At 38.1% G+C, this 21,687-nt stretch overlaps 1 protein-coding gene across 8 annotated transcripts; it reads right to left on the minus strand.

Annotated features, from left to right (window-relative positions):
• Positions 1 to 103: 103 nt before the first annotated feature.
• LOC111328536 (solute carrier family 23 member 1) lies at positions 104 to 21,142 on the minus strand. 8 transcript variants are annotated; one of them, XM_088741949.1, is made up of 14 exons: positions 21,026 to 21,142; positions 17,231 to 17,340; positions 7,053 to 7,169; positions 6,313 to 6,470; positions 5,926 to 6,017; positions 5,421 to 5,488; positions 5,094 to 5,250; positions 4,973 to 4,997; positions 4,261 to 4,381; positions 3,961 to 4,134; positions 3,330 to 3,486; positions 2,509 to 2,762; positions 1,756 to 2,029; positions 104 to 1,118 (listed from the first exon to the last, which is right to left on the minus strand). In XM_088741949.1, the coding sequence occupies exons 2-14, from the start codon at positions 17,255 to 17,257 to the stop codon at positions 790 to 792; spliced, it is 1,953 nt and encodes a 650-aa protein (XP_088598075.1). In that variant the 5' UTR covers positions 17,258 to 17,340; positions 21,026 to 21,142; the 3' UTR covers positions 104 to 789. The 8 variants fall into 8 exon arrangements, with proteins under 8 accessions (XP_088598075.1, XP_088598077.1, XP_088598078.1 ...); XM_088741951.1 differs by lacking the exon at positions 21,026 to 21,142 and adding an exon at positions 9,168 to 9,255; XM_088741952.1 differs by lacking the exons at positions 17,231 to 17,340; positions 21,026 to 21,142 and adding exons at positions 9,168 to 9,255; positions 16,847 to 17,051.
• Between the last annotated feature and the right edge of the window lie 545 nt (positions 21,143 to 21,687).

Genomic DNA, 21,687 nt, shown 5'->3' on the forward strand with positions numbered 1-21,687 from the left:
TGTCCGAAACGTTGTTAATTTCCTCTGCTTCCTTCATGGAATGGAAACGTATTGTTTACACAGTTTCGTTTGAGAATGCATTCAGTAAAAGCAACACAAGCTGTGGACTGAACGAACTTTATTCTGCTGTAAATATGTCGCCAAAGCAAATTGCTAACACAGTGATATAAAAGAGTATTTCAGTTCACAATTGTTCCCAATTATTACCGTGATAATCCTCGAAGAAAAAAATGTGCCTTTTAAAATAAATGTAACGTAATCATGTCGTTACCAAAACCTTTTTTGACCATGCAAATTATAGTAACAACTTGTTAAAGTGAAAGGTAGATATTTCCTTTCTTACTCGTAAAAATCGTACAGTTACCAGAGATACTGCGATTAAAATAAAATAAAAACTAGTGCAGCTCCAAATTAACTGGTGTGTAAAGATTATTCACATTGCCCCAACTGATAGTGTTTATGAAAGGATCATATCTCGCTGGGCTTTAATGGAGTTGTTATCGCCTTTTCTGCTGAACTTGCATTCTGATATAAGTCATTAAACAACTTAAGATATCAACAGTTTGTCTGGGCGAGATTCCATTGTACATGTACAAGCGTTTGCTTCCCTCTTCCCAGCGTTAAGTTTGTAAAATGGAGTCGAGTCGCGTAAACTTCATTTCGCAACTCGACCCAAGCCTCCCTCTTTTTTCACCCCTCCATTACTATCTATCTATCCTTCTTCAACAGCGTTTACAACAAAGTTATAAAAAATAAACATGTAACCTGTATATGTGACTGGCCTATTTTCTACAGTTTAGTATTCGTATTTTCATCCAATTCTACGTTTTGGTTTGTTATTATTTCATTTTCGTCTTTGAGATTTGGCAAAAAGGGAAGGTACTTGGAAAATTTGTAGTTGCTGAGGCGATTGAGGCCAAACGGTAGATTATAGACTTTAATAGAGGCTGTGCGACACTTTTCGCCATTGTCATGTGAGGCACTCTTCCTCCAAGCCAGAAGCCCGCGTTCCTCATCGGTTCCAGGGATGGTATTGTCCAGAATTATTGCAACAATACCTCCCACTGCCATGCCTGTTTTTAAAAGGACTGTGATGATCTGGTCAAATTCTGGGGCTCCTATTCAAAGAAATTATAATATTAATTGTGGAGATTTTATCATAGACTTTCCATAGCTTTTATGGTCAGTATTCGTAACCTTTAAACGAGATGTATACTCCTGGCGCCATATGATGCTTATCTCTGCCATCAAAAGGTTCATATTAATTCTTGACTGTAGCCACGTTTAATGATTCGAAGGAGAAACGCAACATTTCGAAAATTGTCTTCAAATTTATTAAAACAGACGCCATCACTTTTAATAGATTGGAGGTTACGACTGCATACTGTGAGTCTTCCTCAGGCGACTGGGTCCATGCACTGGATACGCATCACCTTTCAGATGAGCTAAGCTGTGATTTGCTAGTCCACGACGAATGTGATTGGTGCATTCTGAAGAAATGTTCATTATCGGTATGCTAATTGTGGTGTTTTCATGATCGTTGGCATCTAGACATAGATGTCGCTGTCATCGCCTAAAGAAGACCGTCTCGCAGTACACAGTCGAAATGTCGTCATCCACTTTGGAAGTGAGTTCATCGGGAGACGAACGATTTTACTTCATGATTTTACCTCACAAGTTGCATTCACTACGATGAATAACCGCAACCTTTTTTTAACGAAACAGTTTTGGTATACTGACATTGGAGACTCATACCTGTCTGGATTGCATTTGGATGGTTTTGCAAATATAGTGGCAGTGCCATACCAAATGTAATTGAAAATCCAACAATGAACAGATTCCTTGGCGAATTCATGTCAGCAAATTGTACATTAGAGATTCCAACAGCAGTAATCATTCCAACCAAGACCATAAACACTCCACCAAGAATAGGATCTGGGATGCAGACGAAGAATGCACCAACTTTACCAAAAACTCCGACGACTATCATTACAATTGCACCATACTGGACCACACGGAGACTGCCAACCTAACAGGGAAAAAAAATGATACAAATATTCCACTTAGATACCGCGACAACCACAGAAATATGCTGCAAAAACAAAGTGTATTTCACTTGAACCTCACATTCGTAACAAGCGTTCTCATTCCTCCAATATAGAGGCAAAACTAAAGGTCGTGGAACTGATATCATTTCCAAGTTCCTGCAAACTTACATAACACACGCTCTGGTTTAGGGCAATCATATTCAAACAAATGGAACTGTTTTTGTGCTCTCATGGCCTCATGGTCAATAAAGTTAAAAAAAAAAAGTTGTTAGACATATCATTTGTTATGAGAAAAGAGTGTCTAGGATCGTTGGAGCACAATAAGGTCGACCCTACCAAGAAGAAATAAAGGACTATCAATGACGGGAACATAGTTTTGAATTCCGCCATAACATCTCAAAATGGTCTTCAACATTTTCTAAAACGTAGATCCAAAACTTCTACCGTTGGCGACTCTTACCTTTGTGATGCCAATAGCTCCAACATTTTCACTATATGATGTTGTTCCGTTTCCGGTGCCAAAAGATGAAGTCAAAAGGCATCCAATTCCTTCCATTCCAATTCCACGGTTGATGGCATGTCTTGGCGGTGGAGGGGCTCCTGAAATCCTGGCACATGCGTAATAATCTCCGATGGATTCGATGATAGAAGCTATCACACCAGCAAACATCCCAATGACCCCTGCGGCACTGACAGTGGGCGTTCCCCACTGACCTGAAAACACAGAGAAACTTCAAAGACTAGATATAAGCAGTTACTTCGTACTTTGTAATGGAATGAATTGCACAATTCCATAATGGATGAAAGTACTCTAACTTATTATATTTAAAGGAAACCTTAGGATATTACATATTGGAACTTTGAAATTTAAATCAAACAGAGAAGAGATCATCGCAGTCAAAGTAATTGTGGAAATTTAGATTGAGAAACTCGATGCGATCGAACGAGATTCAGTGACTGCCCTACGATTCCAGCACATCACACCGATTTAACCACGAGAACTCAGACATGGTCATTATGTGACCATGAGCACAAAAAGAATGAGAACAGAAAGAAATGTATTTAAATCATTTATCGATGTAAACAGCTCACATATTGACAAGCTGTCTCTTTGTTGGAGAGTTTGGAAGTTGCAAGGCGGTTTATGAAAAAGTTCGAATTCCATTCCACACTGAATTCTCCTCAAGCTTTTTTCCAAAATCGTTTTAGCTTTGTGTACAACTTCAATGATCATAAAAAAAAATAAACACTGAAAGAAGACAATGATATCCCACTTCTAACCTGGATACGGAACTCTAAACCACTTAGCCTCTTTCAGCACAGCAATCCTAACATCGCTTCTGGCCCTGTACTGAGGTACACTGGGATCAGTAGGAAAGCCGCCGGCCGCAGTGATAATGGCGCTGATAATCCAAGCTACTGCGACGGCTAGAATCACCTGATCAACGGCGAGCGAAACAAGTGATTAGAGAAGTTTGCTGATGCACGTCTTAAAACCCTAAACCAAATGCTTACAATCAGCAAACGAGATGTTAAGATAAAACAGGTTTCTTCTTGGACTAAGTTTTGTCCCTGAGTGGTGAAGCAGCCATGCGGTAAGAATTGAAACAATCACAGGGTGCATTCGTGCACTTTAAGATTGGGTGCCGTAATGCCAAAGCCAAAGTAATTACAACGACCGATCAGACTAAGAGACAGTGAGGACTCAAAGTAAAACTGACCAAACTGCTTGAAGCGCGAGCGAGCGACCAAGTCGTGATTGGTTTTAGTGCATCTGATTAATTGAGTCAATGGTGCGAGTTTTTTTGGACGAGTCACAGAGCGACGTAAAGCAAAAGAAAAAACCCCTGACTACTTTCGAAATTCCATTGAAAATTGCTCTACACATGAAATTGAAATGTTTCTTAAATACCTTGAAAAAATCCATCGAGCTATGTAATCTCAATGTAAAATATGAGGCTACTGTTTCACGTGAACCTGTAATATCACAACCCCAGCCAAAGTTGTTGGGATATACTAAAAATGCTGGTGAGATGACTCGAGCTGAAGAGGTTCGAAGACGGCCAGAATGGAAATACAAACAATCCTATCAATTCAAAAAACGTATAAAGAAACAATTGTAGAATTGTTTTCCTTTATATGGTAGATTTCTTATTTTGCGTCATTGCTCTTTCCTTACGGATAAGAAGGAAAATTGGCAAACTTTACTTACTGGATATAATCTGAATATGGCGAAGTGACCCGCGTAACAACCTCGTTGCCTATTGTATCCAGGAAATGGGATCTTGACGTTATAAAGGTATTGTGAAAACAAAGCTATTAACACGATAGTCCTGAAAAATGTAAGAAAAATATTTATTTCAATGTGTGTGGTGCACTGTACAGTTAATACTCGCTAAGCATTCAAAAAGATTTCATTTACCCCCAGGATTACCTTGGTATGCCAAAAAAACTAGAGTACCCTCCAAAATAAATGTTAACAGTTGTTACTTCTTAGTTGTGTGTCTGTTTGTTGTTTTCTTTTTTCTTTTCTTTCTTTCTTTTTTTTTTTTTTTTCCAGAAGGCGGCCTAACCTACGTACACAAACTCCATTGTCACGTAGACAAGGTGAGTTCATTAAAAAAATACGCATATAACACGCGCGCAAACCTTAAAAGATAAATCTCAGCTCGACGTAGAAGAAATTGACGAGTTTGCATTCCGTGATATATCACTATTTATGATTTTTCATAATTTTCATAAGCACATAATTTTCTGTGGGAAAGTGGTCCTTATGATTGTATATTTTAAAATCTATATTTTTCGTCAATTTTTTTTAATATTAGATTTTCTTGTCTAACAAACTAAAAAGACATGCCAGATGCAAAGAAATGCATAAACTAACCAATGGAAAGTCGTTTCGTCAAATATACTTAAAAACTTACATTATTGAAATTCCCCAATGATATCCTTTGAAATAACCAAAAGAAGATCAGGTAAGTAACTTAAACAGAGCAGTACGTCCTTTTCTCAGCAGAATTAAAAAGGAATTTTTCATGAACTCACCCGATTGTTCCATTGCTACTGGGAAAAGTGCCATACCCACCAAGGTGATTGTGGGTGCTACGGTCAGCGGTCCAATGAAACGAAGAAGAAAACCAATGAGTCCGGTAAAACCGATAAACATTTCAAGTAATGATGCAACCATTATGGCTCCTTGGATCTAGAAGAAATGAATTTTCAACTTGAAAATACTGAGCATAGAATTCTTAATTGTAACGGGAGTAGCTGAAAAATATTCAATTGTGATTTGGTGTGTAGAAGGAAAGGAACACATCAAAAGAAATGATTTTTGAACATTTGTTTGTAAACACGTTTTATTATAAGCGTTACCTCTCTCATTCGAGGTTTCCAAATGTCATCGTTGTTAATGATTGGGCTTGCAGTTGAATTATCATTTGCTGCAATAAAGAAGCAAAGATAAAGGAAAATTAATGGTTAGCTCGTGGGACTCTGGATCGAGAAGTCGTGGTCGAAGTTGAGGACAGATCACTATACACTTTTTGTGATATCACGAAGCGAGACATAAATATTCCTTCCCCCATATTCTGCTGTGAAAACCGGCACAAGGTTTGGTGGTAATTGACATTATATGCCACTTAAATCGTGTGCGGACATAATCTTAACTTAATATAGATACTTATCTGGTTTGCAGTCTCGAACGAGTACTGAGACTACAAGATTGCTTTAAGGAAGGTTTACCTCTGTCAGAAATTCAGGTTTTTAGTCTGGGTATATCAGCGTATTGAACCGTTACCTTAAGCAGAATGAGAATAGAAATAGTAAAGAAAACGTAGACGGCTTAGATGAAATATCTTCAATCAAAAAGATAACAAACCCTCAGTCTTTGGACATATCCACTGTGCTTGAGACAAGATGGCAAATGCTGGAATGATAAAGGAAAAAGTTCCACCTTGAACGATTGGGAGCCTGAAAGTATACAGTGTTATGGTTAAAATGATATGTTTTCCAGTTAGATGAGGTTATTGTTATTACCTTTGTGGCCTTTACCATAGAGGTTTACGACTCAACTTTACTGTCATCAACCGAGAATTCGTCGAGGGAGTTACACCCCATGGTTCAAATTCTTATGGCTATTTTCTTTCGCAAACCAAGATACCATGGACATATTCTCCTATTCGCAAATTATCGATTTCGCAGTACAAAAAGTATGTGAGTGCATGATGTGTACAGGCGAACATTCTCTAAACGTTCTGTTACTAACCTGACCCCAAATGTACTCTGTAAGAGGGTTACAATGCCACAAGCAAAGAACGTGGTACTCATAACTTCGCTAATGACAAGCGTGTTGTTTGAGAAACACATTGGAATGCTGAGAATAAAGGGCGTGGTCAATGTTCCTCCAGTCATGGCCAGATAATGCTAAAAACAAAAGACGAACAAAAAAGCGGTTTCAGGTAAGGAAGTACATTTACAATCATGAGAATGACCGCACTTGGTATGCTCCTTTATTACTTTGCTGATTTTCCCAGTATACGGGAAATTGGACACAGAAGAACAAAGTAAGTGCCTTAGTCTCTATACTACGGTTGGAAAGAGAGCCTGAGGCTTGAAACCTCGGCAGAGAGAGACCTTAAGATTTCTCAGTTCTTTCTTGTCACATAATCACGAAAAATGTCTTCAAAACAGAATAAGAAAGATGGCATATTTTGAGCTCGGTCGGCTTGTAAGAAAAAAAAATTTTCATTTTGTGACCATCGTGGGTTAAAGAACATTTCTTAGTCCCTCATGAGGATCGAACCCAAAACCATCGACTTTGCGGTGAGCCCTTGAGTTTCCACTTTCTACAGAACTGAAAGGGTGAGCAAGAAGGGCATTATTTATCTTCCTAATGTGATAAGCATCTGCATTCTGCAAGGATCAATTATATTAAAGAACAGCTCTCATTACTTCCCCATGTAAAAATATAAGGTAATAAAAAAGCCCTATTCTAACTGCTCTTACCTGGAAACCCAACAATAAACTTATGTGCCATGGTGGAGTCTCATCTATGAGGTATAGCAAACCGAAAACTCTTGCTTTCTTTTGTTTCTTCTGCCCAGATTCAGGCTCCGACGGAATCTTTGAATAAAGACAAAGGATTTATCAGAGACATAAACGAAAAAAAACAAAAACAAAACAAAGACTTAGTCTGAGTCTTATCTAATGGCTTGTATGAGGAACCAAACGATCGAATAAATATCATCAATGAAATTACTGAACATCATAGACTTACAAAACGCACTATTGCCACACTGGGACTTTTCCGCAGTGTCTCACTTGCAATACCAGTCATTATTTGTCGCCATGAGAATAAGGATTTGTTGGGGGATCACAAGGTTTTCAGGAGGAACGGAGCGGGAATGAGTTGTAGCAAAGAAAAGGGGGGCCAGGGGGATTATGGAAAATTGACTGCTAATTAACTGCCTTTCTTAGACACACTTTTGTCACACGGGGACTTTTTTAAGTTTCTCACTTGAAGCACCAAGGGATCAGTCACTTTTTATGGCCGGGGAAATCGGGGTTGGAGGGGGGTGTTTAAGGATTGGAGGGGGGATCAGTCGTCGCGTAAAAGTATAATGTGAGGTCTAGAGAAAATTGACTGGGAAATCAATTGCCTATGAGGGGGATCATTAGCATACAACATAGCCTTAGGGGGACCCACTTACCACTCCCTACTTACCACTCCCCACTTACCACTCCCCACTTACCACTCCCCACTTACCACTCCCCACTTACCACTCCCCACTTACCACTCCCCACTTACCGCTCCCCACTTATCGCTGCCCACTTACCGCTCCCCCCTCCCCAAAGAATGGTGCACTTGTAAAACGAAATTCCCCTTCACTTTAAAATGAGTCTCTTTTTAAAAGTTGTTCACGACAGAAAATCTACGCTTTCCAGGTGAAATGTGTAATAAATTTTCAAGAAATTCTGGTTCGCCGAGGTTAAAATTTAGGGATGTACCATGTCTCGGTGATAAAGGAAAGTTTCCGGATCAAGCCTTTTTTTTGGATACTATGAACGAATATAATGTAGAAAAATGTAATCCGCATCTTTCTTTCGTGATTTATCTCGTGATTTTATGACCATTCTTAATTAACACTTGCCCAACTTTTCTCATAAAATTACAAGGTATAATTTAGAAATCCAGCTGCGTTTATAAGTGGACTTGAGTCGAGAGATTTCGAGTCGCGTGATAATCCTAATGTTTTGAGGGTTTTGGCAGCTGACGTTAAAGATAAATCTACTATATACCAAAACGTTTCCATTTTTTAAAATTCGTGTCGTTTTATGATCGATTTACATAAACTAATTGAAGGTTTATTTCCTAAAGCGATCGGAATGAAACTGCGCATGCTCACGATGAAGGAAATAAAAAGGGCTCGAGGTATCGTAATAACTGGGAAAGCACAAAAAAGGACAATGCTACGTAACGGTATACTGTACTAGACGCGTTTTTTATACAAACTCATCAGACAACTTAAAATAGCACTGTTATAAAGGTCAGCTTCATTGTGTTTGAAATTAATAGGAGGTGAAGGGGGAGCCACCAATCAGCTATCATTCAGCAGTTAAATTAGAAGGGAGCAGGAAACTATAGGACGGTGAATCACGTGAATGAGCGTACATACATACGTTAGCGTCTCGATGGGTTAAAACATTGGCCGTAAAACGGCCAAAAACTTATGCTTTTAAACGTACGAATTGACAGATTTCAACTGTTAGTGGTAAAAAAAAGTTAAAGGGGCAAAAAATTTCTGGAGACAACGATGAAAATATTTCAACCGTAAGCCTCAAATTAACCAAAAGCCCATCAACCCATTGAGACCCTCGAAATATAGTTAAAAAATTGAATCATGAGTACCGCCGGCAAGAACTTATTGATGATACTTGATTTATTGGGCTAAAAAAGAGCGGGAAACACAAATGTCTCTGCTCTTTACTCCCCGATGCGTAACCCCGGCTTGGCAAAAAATTGAAAAGAATACTCGTAAACACCGAGAACTCTTTCTGGACGATTCCAAGACCGTTGCAATGGGAGTGAAATAAACTGAAAGGGAAAATCCTCAGACTTACCTCAACCTCTGCTGTTTTAGTCATTGCTTTGATTTCACACAACACTCGGTAACTTTCAGTAGATTAGCGGTTACGGTTTCCGACTGACCTGACGATGAAAATAACTCAGAGATTTGAAAATCAACCCTATGTACTCCTTTGCCAGATTGTATCAAAGGTCATAAATTCTTACAAGTCTGTAAGGTCACCAAAGTGGCATCCAAAGTTAAACTTTTCCACACACGGGGGCACTTATTAGAAAGTCTCAATGGGGTTAACCGTGAAAGGCCAAACATTTAGCCGTTAGTCGCAAAAATTGACAAATTTTAACCGTTAGTTGTAAAAATTTAGCCATAACAATTTTTCCTATCTTTAATGTGACATTTTATTTCATTTTGGTTTAAAGCCGCTCAGATCACTCAAAAGTAAATTCTCGGGCTGCCCGATTTATTCATCCTTTCAAACCAAAATCAAATATATCTTCCATAGTGTTCATAAAGAACCATATCCCTTCCACGTTAAATCAAGTGGCAACCGCCAACACAGCCATTAGCTGCTCTGAAAAATTTTCCGAAGTAGACGAAAACGGAAATCGTACACATCGAAGTTACAAAGCCGGAACAAAACCTGCCAGTTAAATAAAGCGTTCATAGAACTAAAAACAAACTCGGAAATCATAATGAAGAAACACTTGCTTAGAGAACTTCTTAGACTCCTAAGTAAGACTTCTACTGAGGGAGACCTCCTTCGATTCCAAACAGATCGTACCACTATGGCCACAAAAAAGGCAGTTGCCTTTGCCAACATATTTATGTTTAGACAAGAAAAGAAAATTCACCCCTCTCTTAGTCTAAAAAAAAAAAAAAACAAATAGTCAGCACAAGCTCCATCATCTCCCTGTAGGAGACAAAAAATAAAAAAAGAAATCGACGTCTTAATTGTCGCAACAGGCGTCATCTCACTTGTAAACTCACGACTTATATAGCAGAAGAAAATGTAAACTTCCTGGATACCATGATTTTCAAAGGCAAAAGATTCAACGAAGAATCAGTATCCTTGACATACGCATGCGCACTCATTTCAAAGCTACTAAAACTTTTCAATACACGTCATTCACTTCCTGTAACGCCTAAAGGACTTATGGAAGGAGAAGCCCTCTTGCTTCTTAGAATGAACTCCTCAAAAACAATATTTGAAGAGAACATCGGACACTTCAAGTCGCGATTACATGGAAGAGTATAGCCAAATGATCTAGTTGAAAGATCTCTCGTCGAGGTTAATTTTAACAGGAAAACAGGAAAACAACACTCCAGTAGAGAAACCAAGTGTGACTAACCGCATTGTCCGGCTTTTGTTACACAATGTAACCCATCTGTGTTCAACCTTAAAAATCATTTATTGAGTAACTGGCACATTATTAAGAAGCAACCAAAGCCTCGGGAGATTCGCAAAGAGCTTCCGACAATTTCATATAAAAGCGGAAAATCGCTAAAAGACATGCTCGTCAGCTAAAGGTCACATGGTTCGAAAACAACCAAGTCACCAAAACAGTAGGAATCGCGTCGGGCCTGTAAACCCACTGAACACGTACTTTGGCCCAAATCTAATCACACTACTCTAGCAAACATACTTGCATGCGATAGAACATGCAGTCAAATCGTAGAGAGATCGTGCTTCATGCTCCATGTCTGTTGACGAACAATGAGTTGGCTAGCTTTCCCGAGTCGCGTGATGGCCATAAAAAGCGAACTATACATGGCTAAAATCGTCTGTTAAAGTTTTTAGCGAAGCTTTATGTGAGTTTAAGTTACGGGAAATGCTCACTTTCCCATAAATCCCTTAATTGAGGAAGCGGCGGGGCCAAGTGGTTGGGGTGCTGGACTTGTAATCCTGTGTCCTGGGTTCAAATTCTCCATCCATCCTGCCACTCACTGGATTTGTTCTCGATTGCCCCTAGTTCCACTCCTCGGCTGCACTCTGTAAATAGCCCACTGGTCTGCCTCCTGCCAGTGGGGATTTTTAAGAGTGACTTTCTGTAAATACCATGGATAGCTGTTTTGTTTTATTTTTGTTTTGTTTTTATAGATTTGTATAGTGTACAGGTGAGAGAACAATAGGACACGTAGTCCCCTACTAGGTTCACCCACCTAAACCAACCCCACCCACCCATCCCACCCCAGGGGAGGACATCCATCACACAGTAATATCGTGCGTGGGAAATAATTATCGTCTCCTACCCCTAACCCCTGCAGAAGACGGGACCTTCATTTATTCCTCCCTATCCGAGAAGACTAGAGTATGATGATAGAAAGGTAGCATATTTTTCTTAATTATTTTAAGACCTTGAGTGTTGGTCCGGCCGGGACTCGAACCCTCGACCTCCCACAACAGCCCAGCGCTCTATTCATTGAGCTAACCAGGAGGCGGTTTGCAAGATGGAAAAATCGAAATCTCCCAAACTTTGTCACATTAAAGCCCTCATGAAACTATTTTAGAAAATACAAGATTCAGTTTCTTGTGATTGATATTTTCCAAAAAAATAATTTTTTTGAATTTTCACCTCCGAGAGGCCCTTAAACCACCGAAAAGTGTTCTTCGCATCCTCGCGCGATGAATAGAAACGGAATCAAATACCATGACTATTACGATATAAGATGACTTTATTACCCTTCCTTTGTATGAAAACGTTGTTGTAATTTCAAAAGATTCCAATCTGAATTTTTAAATTTTTTTTCAAAATCACCCTCTACGGGCCTGATTCCATGAGGCGGGCTGGCCCTGTTAGCCGGGCTGATTTCTTTTGTTTTGGTATTCGCCAAAGCGTGAAAACAAAAGAAATCACCCCTGCTAACTGGGCCAGCTCGGCTCATGTAATCAGGCCCTAAAACAGTTTCATCGTGACTATCAATTTTGCCATTTTTCAACGGCAAAAAACCTTCATGGTATATGGCTTTCGTTGTGCAAATGCTATTCCAGAGAAAACGCAATCCTTTTTCTTTCAATTTATGAAATAAAATTTTGGGAAATTCAAACGGCAAGTTTTGAGAACCGAAAACATCAACGGTAATTGAGTGAAATTTACAACTATTGAACTTGCGGTTGCAATGCGAATACAAGCAGTACAAGAGTGAACTTGGACAGCAGGTTGAATACTTCGAGAATTCGATCCTTTTCCACCAGTTCAAAAACCAAGCAAACGATTAGACGAAACACGTAGGAAAATACAAGAAGTTTTACAACTACTGTTCGCAGAAGTGCTGCTCACTAGTCTATGATTAAAAAATTGATGGAAATATCTCTTGAAAGGCTATATTTAACAATTATTCCACGAGCGCGCGTTGGATATGAGATGATAGATAGCCAACGAGGCGCGTAGCGCTGAGTTGGCTATAATCATTTCATATCCAACAAGCGCGAGTGGAATAATTGTTTTATTAAAAAAAAAAAAAAACTCCCCCAAGATATTAGACAAATCTTCTCGACTTTATTTTGTAAGAAGAAACTGGATGTTACAATGTATAGATATTAGATTATGGTATATTGGCTCTTATACCAGAATGGCTAAGCCAATAAAAATTCTTGAATTGCATTATCCAATGATCCAGTTTTTAACAATTATTGTTATAAGGTGTCTTCGAGCAGTACCATATAACCCCATACATTAATTATGCATTCAGTCTTTGTTTAATGAAAACAATAGCGATAACAATAGAACTCCGCAGAGACTAGTTGTCTCTGTTTTCAAAATTTGGATTTTTTTTCCTAAGTACTTTTTGAAACAGGGTAAATTGTGCAGCTTTTCATCTTTGGAAAAAAATCAGAATGCTGATAAACTTTTACAAAGACTACTTTTTGTTATTCTCAGGGAACAAAAGTATTTTGTCCACACTGTTACTGTGACACCTAGAAACTGAACTCCAGAAATACATGTACTTATGTAATGTCCTTGCAATTCAAGACAACTAAACAGTAGCAGTAGGGAGTTTGCACACTCCTGAATTATTTTGTGTTGAACTATACACAACTGTCCAGTAAGAATCACATCAAAGTGTTTATAGCTTTCTTAGTTTAACAGTAACAAGTAATTAAGCAGTGTGGTCCTGTAGTTTGCATGGCTTGTTGCAAATCTGTAGTTCACCACCTTCTCTAACCTTAGATTTGCCAGGTGGTCTGCCTTCTACAAATTATTTGTATTTGAATGCGCTCCCAAAAATTTAGATCAGAGGAAATAAATCTTAACAAAGGTTAAATTAATTTTACTATAAGGTAATTATGTTTCTAAACATTTGGTGAAGCAGGACAATTCTAATATTACTATTGAGTGATTCATTTGTTAATTTATTTGAACACTTATTTATCCACTGCATTGTAGGGTTACCAGTAATGAATGGATGTAGTGAAAAAAACTTCAGAAGGAATACTGTCAAGGTCACCATTATGAACAAATCACCGTCTTCTTTTGCTTCTTGTTTCACAACAGAGTCCTTCGAATCTAGGCTGACAAGCACAAACATAACTGTTCACTCAGTCAGTACAAGTACCACTGTTTACACAGGGATTATTGGAACACTCATTGATATCATTAAAGCTTTTGTATAGCTTGCTCCTCTGATCCCTTGTCAAGCATCAGGTGTAAAGCACCTGGTGTACTATTAATTTTTTTAAGCTCATTGGCCCCTTTATTTTAATATCTTCTGTTGATATGGTTATCAATTACAGAATGTATCAAAATGATGAATTGAGAAAACAAAAAGGGAGTCTGATCACACATGTTACACATTTGTTTTTACAGGGAAACATTTGTGTAAGTTGGTATGCATCTGCTTTATCTATGCACTATGCAAAACTTCATTATAATTTAATGCTACCCTGGCCTGTCAAAGTACATCCTTGTGCTTTGGGTAGGCTACCCAAAGATGTGGCTGGCCTTGATTTTCCACCTTTGTTTCCCTTCAAGCTGCCAGTGGTAGGATTGATAGCCCATATTTAGCACCACAATTGAGAATAAGTAATTTACTAACAAATTGTTTCTAGAACCAAGAATTAGAAAACAGAATAAGAAAATAATTGTACATGTTCTAACTTTTCCTTTTTGATATTATTAGTGTGGCTATGCTATGCATATCATGGAGGAACAAATTTGACCTGCCCCCAAAAATATAATTACTCCTGATAGTCTTTTAGTTAATGAAAGTATTGTTTTTAAGAAAATAGTACCTGGTGCTTTGCTGTTCATATACAGTGAAATTAACTATCTGTTCTTTGCTTTATATGAAATTTCATAAACATGCATAGTATAGGTATGAGCTGGTCTACATCTTTGGGGCAAGTTGATTATCCACGGAATGGTAGCCCGCCAGAAAGCTTGTCTTCTCAACTGCAGAGGCCTTTTCCATGGCTTTTAATAATAATAATAATAATAATAATAATAATAATAATAATAACAATAATAATAATAAATAGATGCTTATAGGGCGCATTTCTGATCTCAATGCGCCTAACAACAGATTATTAAGACATAAAATTTGTCAGCCCTGGTTAAGTTAGGAATGTAGGCAATTTTTCATACTCCTACAGCAATATATAGCTATTGATATTCATGAATTGAAAGTAATTTTTAAAAGGAAAGGAAAGACTTTATTCCAGCTGAACAATTTTTTTTTGCGTACAAATCTTACAAGGCGGATTATGAGTCAGAGAATAACTAAATAGATAACAAAGAAAATCAAAACAAATTTAACTCACGGAAAGTTCAATCGTTGCATGTTCTCGAGGTCTAGAAACCGCGAGGACGAGCGAAACGATCACGATCCAACAACACTCGCCCTTTGGCGACTTCTTGGAGACATGACCAGCTGAAAAGTGTTTTCGATTCTATGAATGTCACCCCGGGGCAATCCTTTTTCATGACTAATCTACGTCGATACTCCTATCGGCTGGAGGTTTGAGCAATGTAGGCATACGAATGCCATCCATTAGCTTTCGTAACTATTTCGTTTGGCCTGTGTAGCGATATTTCAGCATTCATATTAAATTACAATTGCTCAATCCTGCATAACACAACCCTAGGGTGCCATTTCCGGCCTCAAAACGACGATTAGACTCTCCTAGAACTATTCAAGTACAACAATCTCTTTCCATTTCTTGGTTAAGAGCCGGCGCAAAAGTAGAAGGGATAATATGACGTCACGGACTAACGGGGGGTCATTTTGAAGTTTGAGTAATGGCGGACGTTGAATCGAGGAAAACAAGTCTAAAAAAAACAGACTTCCACTTCGAATTTTCATTCCAAATTTCGCGAGAGTGGTAAGTAGCCGATAAGGATTCTAAAAAGTGAAAAATCTGGCAAACGCTAAATTTGGTCTCAGTAGCATTTTAAGCACTTAGTTTACATTGTGGCTGAAAGCCCCTAAGGGGGAGCTTCAATTTACGTATTCAGTTATTTAATCAGTTCTGTGGGAAGAATCATTTTTCATAGCTAATGAAGCCTTTTTCACTGTGGTATACTTAAGTTGAGAAGAATCTAAACTCTTTAACCCACAGTGACTAACAGTTGGGTCCCATAGAACGGCCCATCTACTATGTAGAGAACATTAAACATTTTCAACTCAGTGGGTAAGGTAACGAGGGTAAGGTAACCATCTACTATGTAGAGAACAATAAACATTTTCAATTATTCTCAGAGGGTAAGGAAGCGAGGTCCGGATTTTCCTATCTCTGCTATATCTCTCGAATCACTTTCGTTGCCAGGAGAAACGAAGTTTTGGTTGCAAATGTGCCATTAATGTTTTGAAACGCGGCCTAAAAACTGTTCATAATTAATTTTAATCCTTTACAAAAAGCAACTCGGAAAGTTAAAACACGCGATATTTGTTTACAATAAAATTAATCGAGGTAACTTTCATTCATTTGATATCGGAATTCGCGCATATAGTTTCTTCATTGTAAAACGGTACGTGAGAAAAGTTTTGACTTCTACTAGAATTACGATTTCGGTACGTCTGTTCAGTTTGGACATTTGTACGGTATATTGCGCAACAGAAACTGGAGGAATTCAACGACAAAATAGTGCTTTTGATCCTCTTGGTTCTAGTCAGTAAAGCGTCTCATTGGACTTCTGTGTTTTGGTGGAAATTGACCACATTTACTTACTCCATTGCAACAAACAAACGAGTAAACTCGCACAACTTCAAAACACATATTTGAATTTACTTACAATTACTTTCATTTCCATTTACTGACTGAGCAGAGGTAAATCCTCGTAGATTAATCGTCCATGGAAGTAAATAATACTTTCGTGAGATTCCTGACTGTTTTTTAAGGAAAATTTGTCGTGGCGGTCATGGAACTTGAGTATTTTTATTCTTTTCAAAAGTGCACTTGCGCTTTTTATTCCTATGCTCTCTTTTATTGATAAGGATCAGATCGTGACAGATACTTGTAAAAAAACAAAAAAGCTTTCAAAGTTTGTTTGGAAACCTTTTAAATCACTTTTATCTTAACGCAGATAAAAATGTTTCTGTGAAGCCCGTCTCTATTATTTTGAATACCTCTGTTATCACTAACATCCACTCGTTTAAAAGTTGATCCACCATAAACTCATAAACTGAGTTTATGGAGGATCCTGCTGGCCTAAGTCATTCGGATTCTTTTGGCAAGCATTTCGTTAAATTTTTAGAAAAAATAAAAATGTTATTCACCAGCCTATGTCGTTCCGTAGTGGGAAAACCGTGCCCTCTTTCTGTACTCTCTGTCTGTACCCTTCCGTGTGGTGAATAACACACATCTATTCTTAAATGCCACTCTCCTGCTCAAAACTTGATGGTAAGCTTGGAGTTGTGTTGAAAAAAGTTTGAATTGTTGAATGAATGATTGTTAATATCGTTGTTGCCAGTGTTGTTTTCCCTTTTGCCAAACAAACAAGAAATACACAAGGTATCTAAAGTCACACCAGGAAAGGAACAAAATAGCTGGATAAAATCAAACTTTTCACTTCCTCCATTGTCTTCTTTTGTGATAATCACGTGAAATGTGACAACGATGTTAAAATCTAAGCATCTTTAGGTTATATGTATATTAATTACCCGGTGTCCAGGGTTCAAATCCTCCATCCTACCAGTCACTAGATTTGCTCTCGGTTGCCCCTAGTTCCACTCCTCGGTTGCGCTCTGTAAATAACCCACTGGTCTGCCTCCTGCCAGTGGAGATTTTTAAGCACTTAGCTAGTTTACATTGTGGCTGAAAATCCCCTAAGGGGGAGCTTCAATTTACGTATTTATTTAATTATTTATTTATTTAATCAGCTCTGTGGGAGGAATCATTTTTTCCATAGCTAATGAAGCTTTTTCCACTTTGGTATACTTCAAGTTGAGAAGAATCTAAACTCTTTAACCCACGGTGACTAACAGATGGGACCCATATAACGGCCCATCTTCTATGTAGAGAACATTAAACAGACGTACCGAAATCGTAATTGTAGAGGGTACGGTAACGAATCCTGCAATATGATTGGTTCTAAGCGAGTTCCGTTTTTTACTATCTCTGCTATATCTCTCGAATCACTTTCGTTGCCAGGAGAAACGAAGTTTTGGTTGCAAATGTGCCATTAATGGTTTGAACAGCGGCCTAAAAACTGTTCATAATTAATTTTACTCCTTTACAAAAAGCAACTCGGAAAGTTAAAACACGCGATATTTGTTTACAATAAAATTAATCGAGGTAACTTTCATTCATTTGATATCGGAATTCGCGCATATAGTTTCTTCGTTGTAAAACGGTACGTGAGAAAAGTTTTGACTTTTACTAGAATTACGATTTCGGTAAGTCTGTTCAGTTTGGACATTTGTACGGTATATTGCGCAAAAGAAACTGGAGGAATTCAACGACAAAATAGCGCTTTTAATCCTCTTGGTTCTAGTCAGTAAAGCGTCTCATTGGACTTCTGTGTTTTCAGAGGCGGATCCAATAATTTTTGATTGGGGGGGTCCAAACTTTGGTTCAGAAAGGACTGTTGGACTCTTTTGAGGCAAATTACTTCTCCTCCACACCCCCTCCCACCAGTCGCGGATGCACGTTATAGTTCCTTGGTCGTTTACCGTTTACTTGGATTCATTAAAAAGATCAGCCAGTTAAAAAGTGATATACGATCCTGTCGATGTAAGAATTTCAATTTCAAAGTTGTAAGCGTCAGGTCTGTTAGGTGGGGTCCGGATCCCCCGGACCCTCCCCCTCGATCCGCCGCTGGTTTTGCTGGAAAATGACCACATTTACTTACTCCATTGCAACAAACAAACGAGCAAACTCGCACAACTTCAAAACACATATTTGAATTTACTTACAATTACTTTCTTTTCCATTTACTGACTGAGCAGAGGTAAATTCTCGTAGATTAATCGTCGATAGAAGTAAATAATACTTTCGTGAGATTCCTGACTGTTTTTGAAGGAAAATTGTCGTGGCGGTCTTGGAACTTGAGTATTTTTTTCCTTTCAAAAGTGCACTTGCGCTTTTTCTTCGTATGCTCTCTTCTATTGATAAGGATCAGATCGTGACAGATACTTGTAAAAAAAAAAAAGGTTTCAAAGTTTGTTTGGAAGCCTTTTAAATCACTTTTATCTTAACGCAAATAAAAATGTTTCGGTGAAGCCCGTCTCTACTATTTTGAATACTCCAGTCTGTTATCACTGACATCAACTCTGGACAGAAGACATGTTATTTGGCACGTTTATCGATTATCCTATGATTTCCAGAACATTCTTGATTAGTCCTTTAATTTAGGAAGGTTCTAGTGGTTTCGACATGAGTACGAAAAAGAGGAAAAAGAAGAAAAGAAGAGAAAAAGATAAAGGAAATAAAGGAGTTAGTGAAAACAAGTCATTTTAAGGTTTATCGCGAAACCAAACTCGTTTGAAAGTCGTTCAGATTATGGAGGATCCTGCTGGCCTAAATCATTCGGATTCTTTTGGCCAGCATTTCGTTAAATTTCTAGAAAAAATCAAAATGTTATTCACCAGCCTAAGTCGTTCCGTATTGAGAAAAATTGTGCCCTCTTTCTGTGCTCTCTGTCTGTGCCCTTCCGCATGGTGAATCATCACACATCTATCATCTTAAATCCCACTCTCCTGCTCAAAACTAAATGGTAAGCTTGGAGTTGTGTTGAAAAAAGATTGAATTGTAGAATGAACGATTGTTAATATCGTTGTTGCCAGTGTGTTTTTTTCGCTTTTGCCAAACAAACAAGAAATACGCAAGGTATCTAAAGTCACACCAGGGAACTGGAAGGAACAAAATAGCTGGATAAAATCAAACTTTTCACTTCCTCCATTGTCTTCTTTTGCGATAATCACGTGAAATGTGACAACGATGTTAAAATCTAAGCATCTTTAGGTCTTATGTATATTACTTACTTGTAATGTACTTTTTCGGGCATATTCAGGTTTCATTTGCTTCCAAGTTCGCAACTGCTGCCAAACAGAGTCTATATCCTTACAATGTAGCTACTGTTGAAGTCCTAAATGCAATAACTTTCCTAAATGTAATAAAGTCCTAAATGTAATAACATTTGGTCCTAAATGTAATAAGCCTCCAATGCAATAGTTTAACTGTGCTTGTGCATCCACCTTGAGATGTTAAAGTGACAACTGCTGCACCAGAGAATCCTCTAACCAAAATTCATGGCGTATTGTGGGCTCTCTCGCTGATTTTAATCAGGGTCTTTTTTTGCTTGAGATGTAGGCCGAGAAGCATTGGCTACAAACCTTCATACTGAAGTGTTTTTGGCATCAAATTGACAGATCCCAAAACAATAGAACGCTGACCAATCCGGCCATCTTGACCGAACAGGCTTCGTTAAGAGATTTTATATTTTCGGCAAGTAATTTTTCACGGAAAAAATGCGTTTTCTTTTTTAGTAATAACGGATAACGGATAATAGTGTCTTTGTTTCACGTATCGCGAATGGCATATCATTCACAGTTCACGGCTTTTAACTTTTTACAATCACGAGTCACGGCAATTTAAAACAGCCAATCATGCACATTTACATTCAGACATGGAGACGAGACGGACGAGACGAAATTATTTGTCTGACCATTTACTAATGCAAATTTAAAAGACAAAAAGCTGCGACTAGTTGTTGACGAATCATCGCATGAAGACTGAAAACTCTTAACCTTGGGATCCTAAAGAAATTTATGAGAAGACAAATCCGAATTTGCGGAAGCATTGTAGCATTTGTAAACGAACGATGTAGTTAATTTAGTATTACCACTAGTGTTGTTTACCCATTCAGACTAGGAACAATCCATGACGTGTGAAAGAACTGAAGCAGAAACTGTTTCCAAACAGAATTTACATAAACTTCAACACTGCCTATACTCAGGGATACAACCCGTTAATCGACAGCAGATAAAGGCGTATTATTTGCATTTTCTTCTCAATACATTGGACATTGTATTTTAATTTCTCCTTTGGCGTCTTCCAAAATATACCACAAGCTGTGGTGGAAATTATGTTGGAAGGAATCGAAAGTGATGACGTAGGAATATTGGCAGCTGAAAGCTTTTGAAAAGTCCCGCAGTACTTTCCTTAGTCTTAAAACTCATTGAATAGTCTTAAATGCAACCCTTTTCCTCTACTTTAAGTTAGACTTTGAGAGATATTTCTTTTACTGTGCGAAAAGGTTGGAAAATGTTCTTGTTTTTCGCGATGAGCCATCGTCTCGGTATTTGGTGAAGGTATTTGCTTTCTCTTTTCTGTTGTGACTGTTTAAAAAGGGACTACCAGGGGACATCGATCAGAAAGCGACAACATGTAGCGATCTTTCTTGTTCTGTCAAGAAAGATGCATCTAAATGGTGGTTAGTCTTGTTATATACCTACCTTGAAATTCAAGTTTCTTGGCGGCGCTCAATGAGACTGATTAGCGTAATGATTTATACATCGGATATGCGCAATTACATCACGGAATTCATTCTGAAACTTGCTCTCAGTGATAGGAAGGCGACTGCGGTTGCGCTCCGACCGAGGCGCGTGATGTGCCTTAAGGAGGGAATTGAATTAAGACAATTCATCCTAGCGGTATTACACAATTCGCGCCGGATACTCTGCAATATGACCTTGAGGAAAAATTATTTTAAAACCTTCCAATCTTACAACGGGTTTAAAAATGAGCCCTTTACAAATCAAACATTTATTTGAAAAGTAAAAACAAAACGTTTTCGACACTAGGTCATCATCGGGGTAAATAAGCACCGTCCGCTGTATTAATGTTCCTGATGTCACGGTTTTGAACGGATTTTTTCGAGGGCAGGGAAGGTATTCTTTTTCAGATAAACAGTATCAGTTGAAATTATATACTCTATTGAGTGTGTATGATAATTTCAGCGTGAGAAAATTAGCCAAAGAAACGATGGTAAACGACTTAGAGTTAAAATAGATTTAATCTTTGGCTTAGTCAATGAAGGATTTAATATAAAGCAAAAAGATTTCCCTCTAATAAGAATCAAGAATGATTTGTTTATTTTGAGAATCGAGAAAGAGAG

This window comes from Stylophora pistillata, chromosome 12, assembly GCF_964205215.1.
Source record: "Stylophora pistillata chromosome 12, jaStyPist1.2, whole genome shotgun sequence".
Taxonomy (NCBI): domain Eukaryota; kingdom Metazoa; phylum Cnidaria; class Anthozoa; order Scleractinia; family Pocilloporidae; genus Stylophora; species Stylophora pistillata.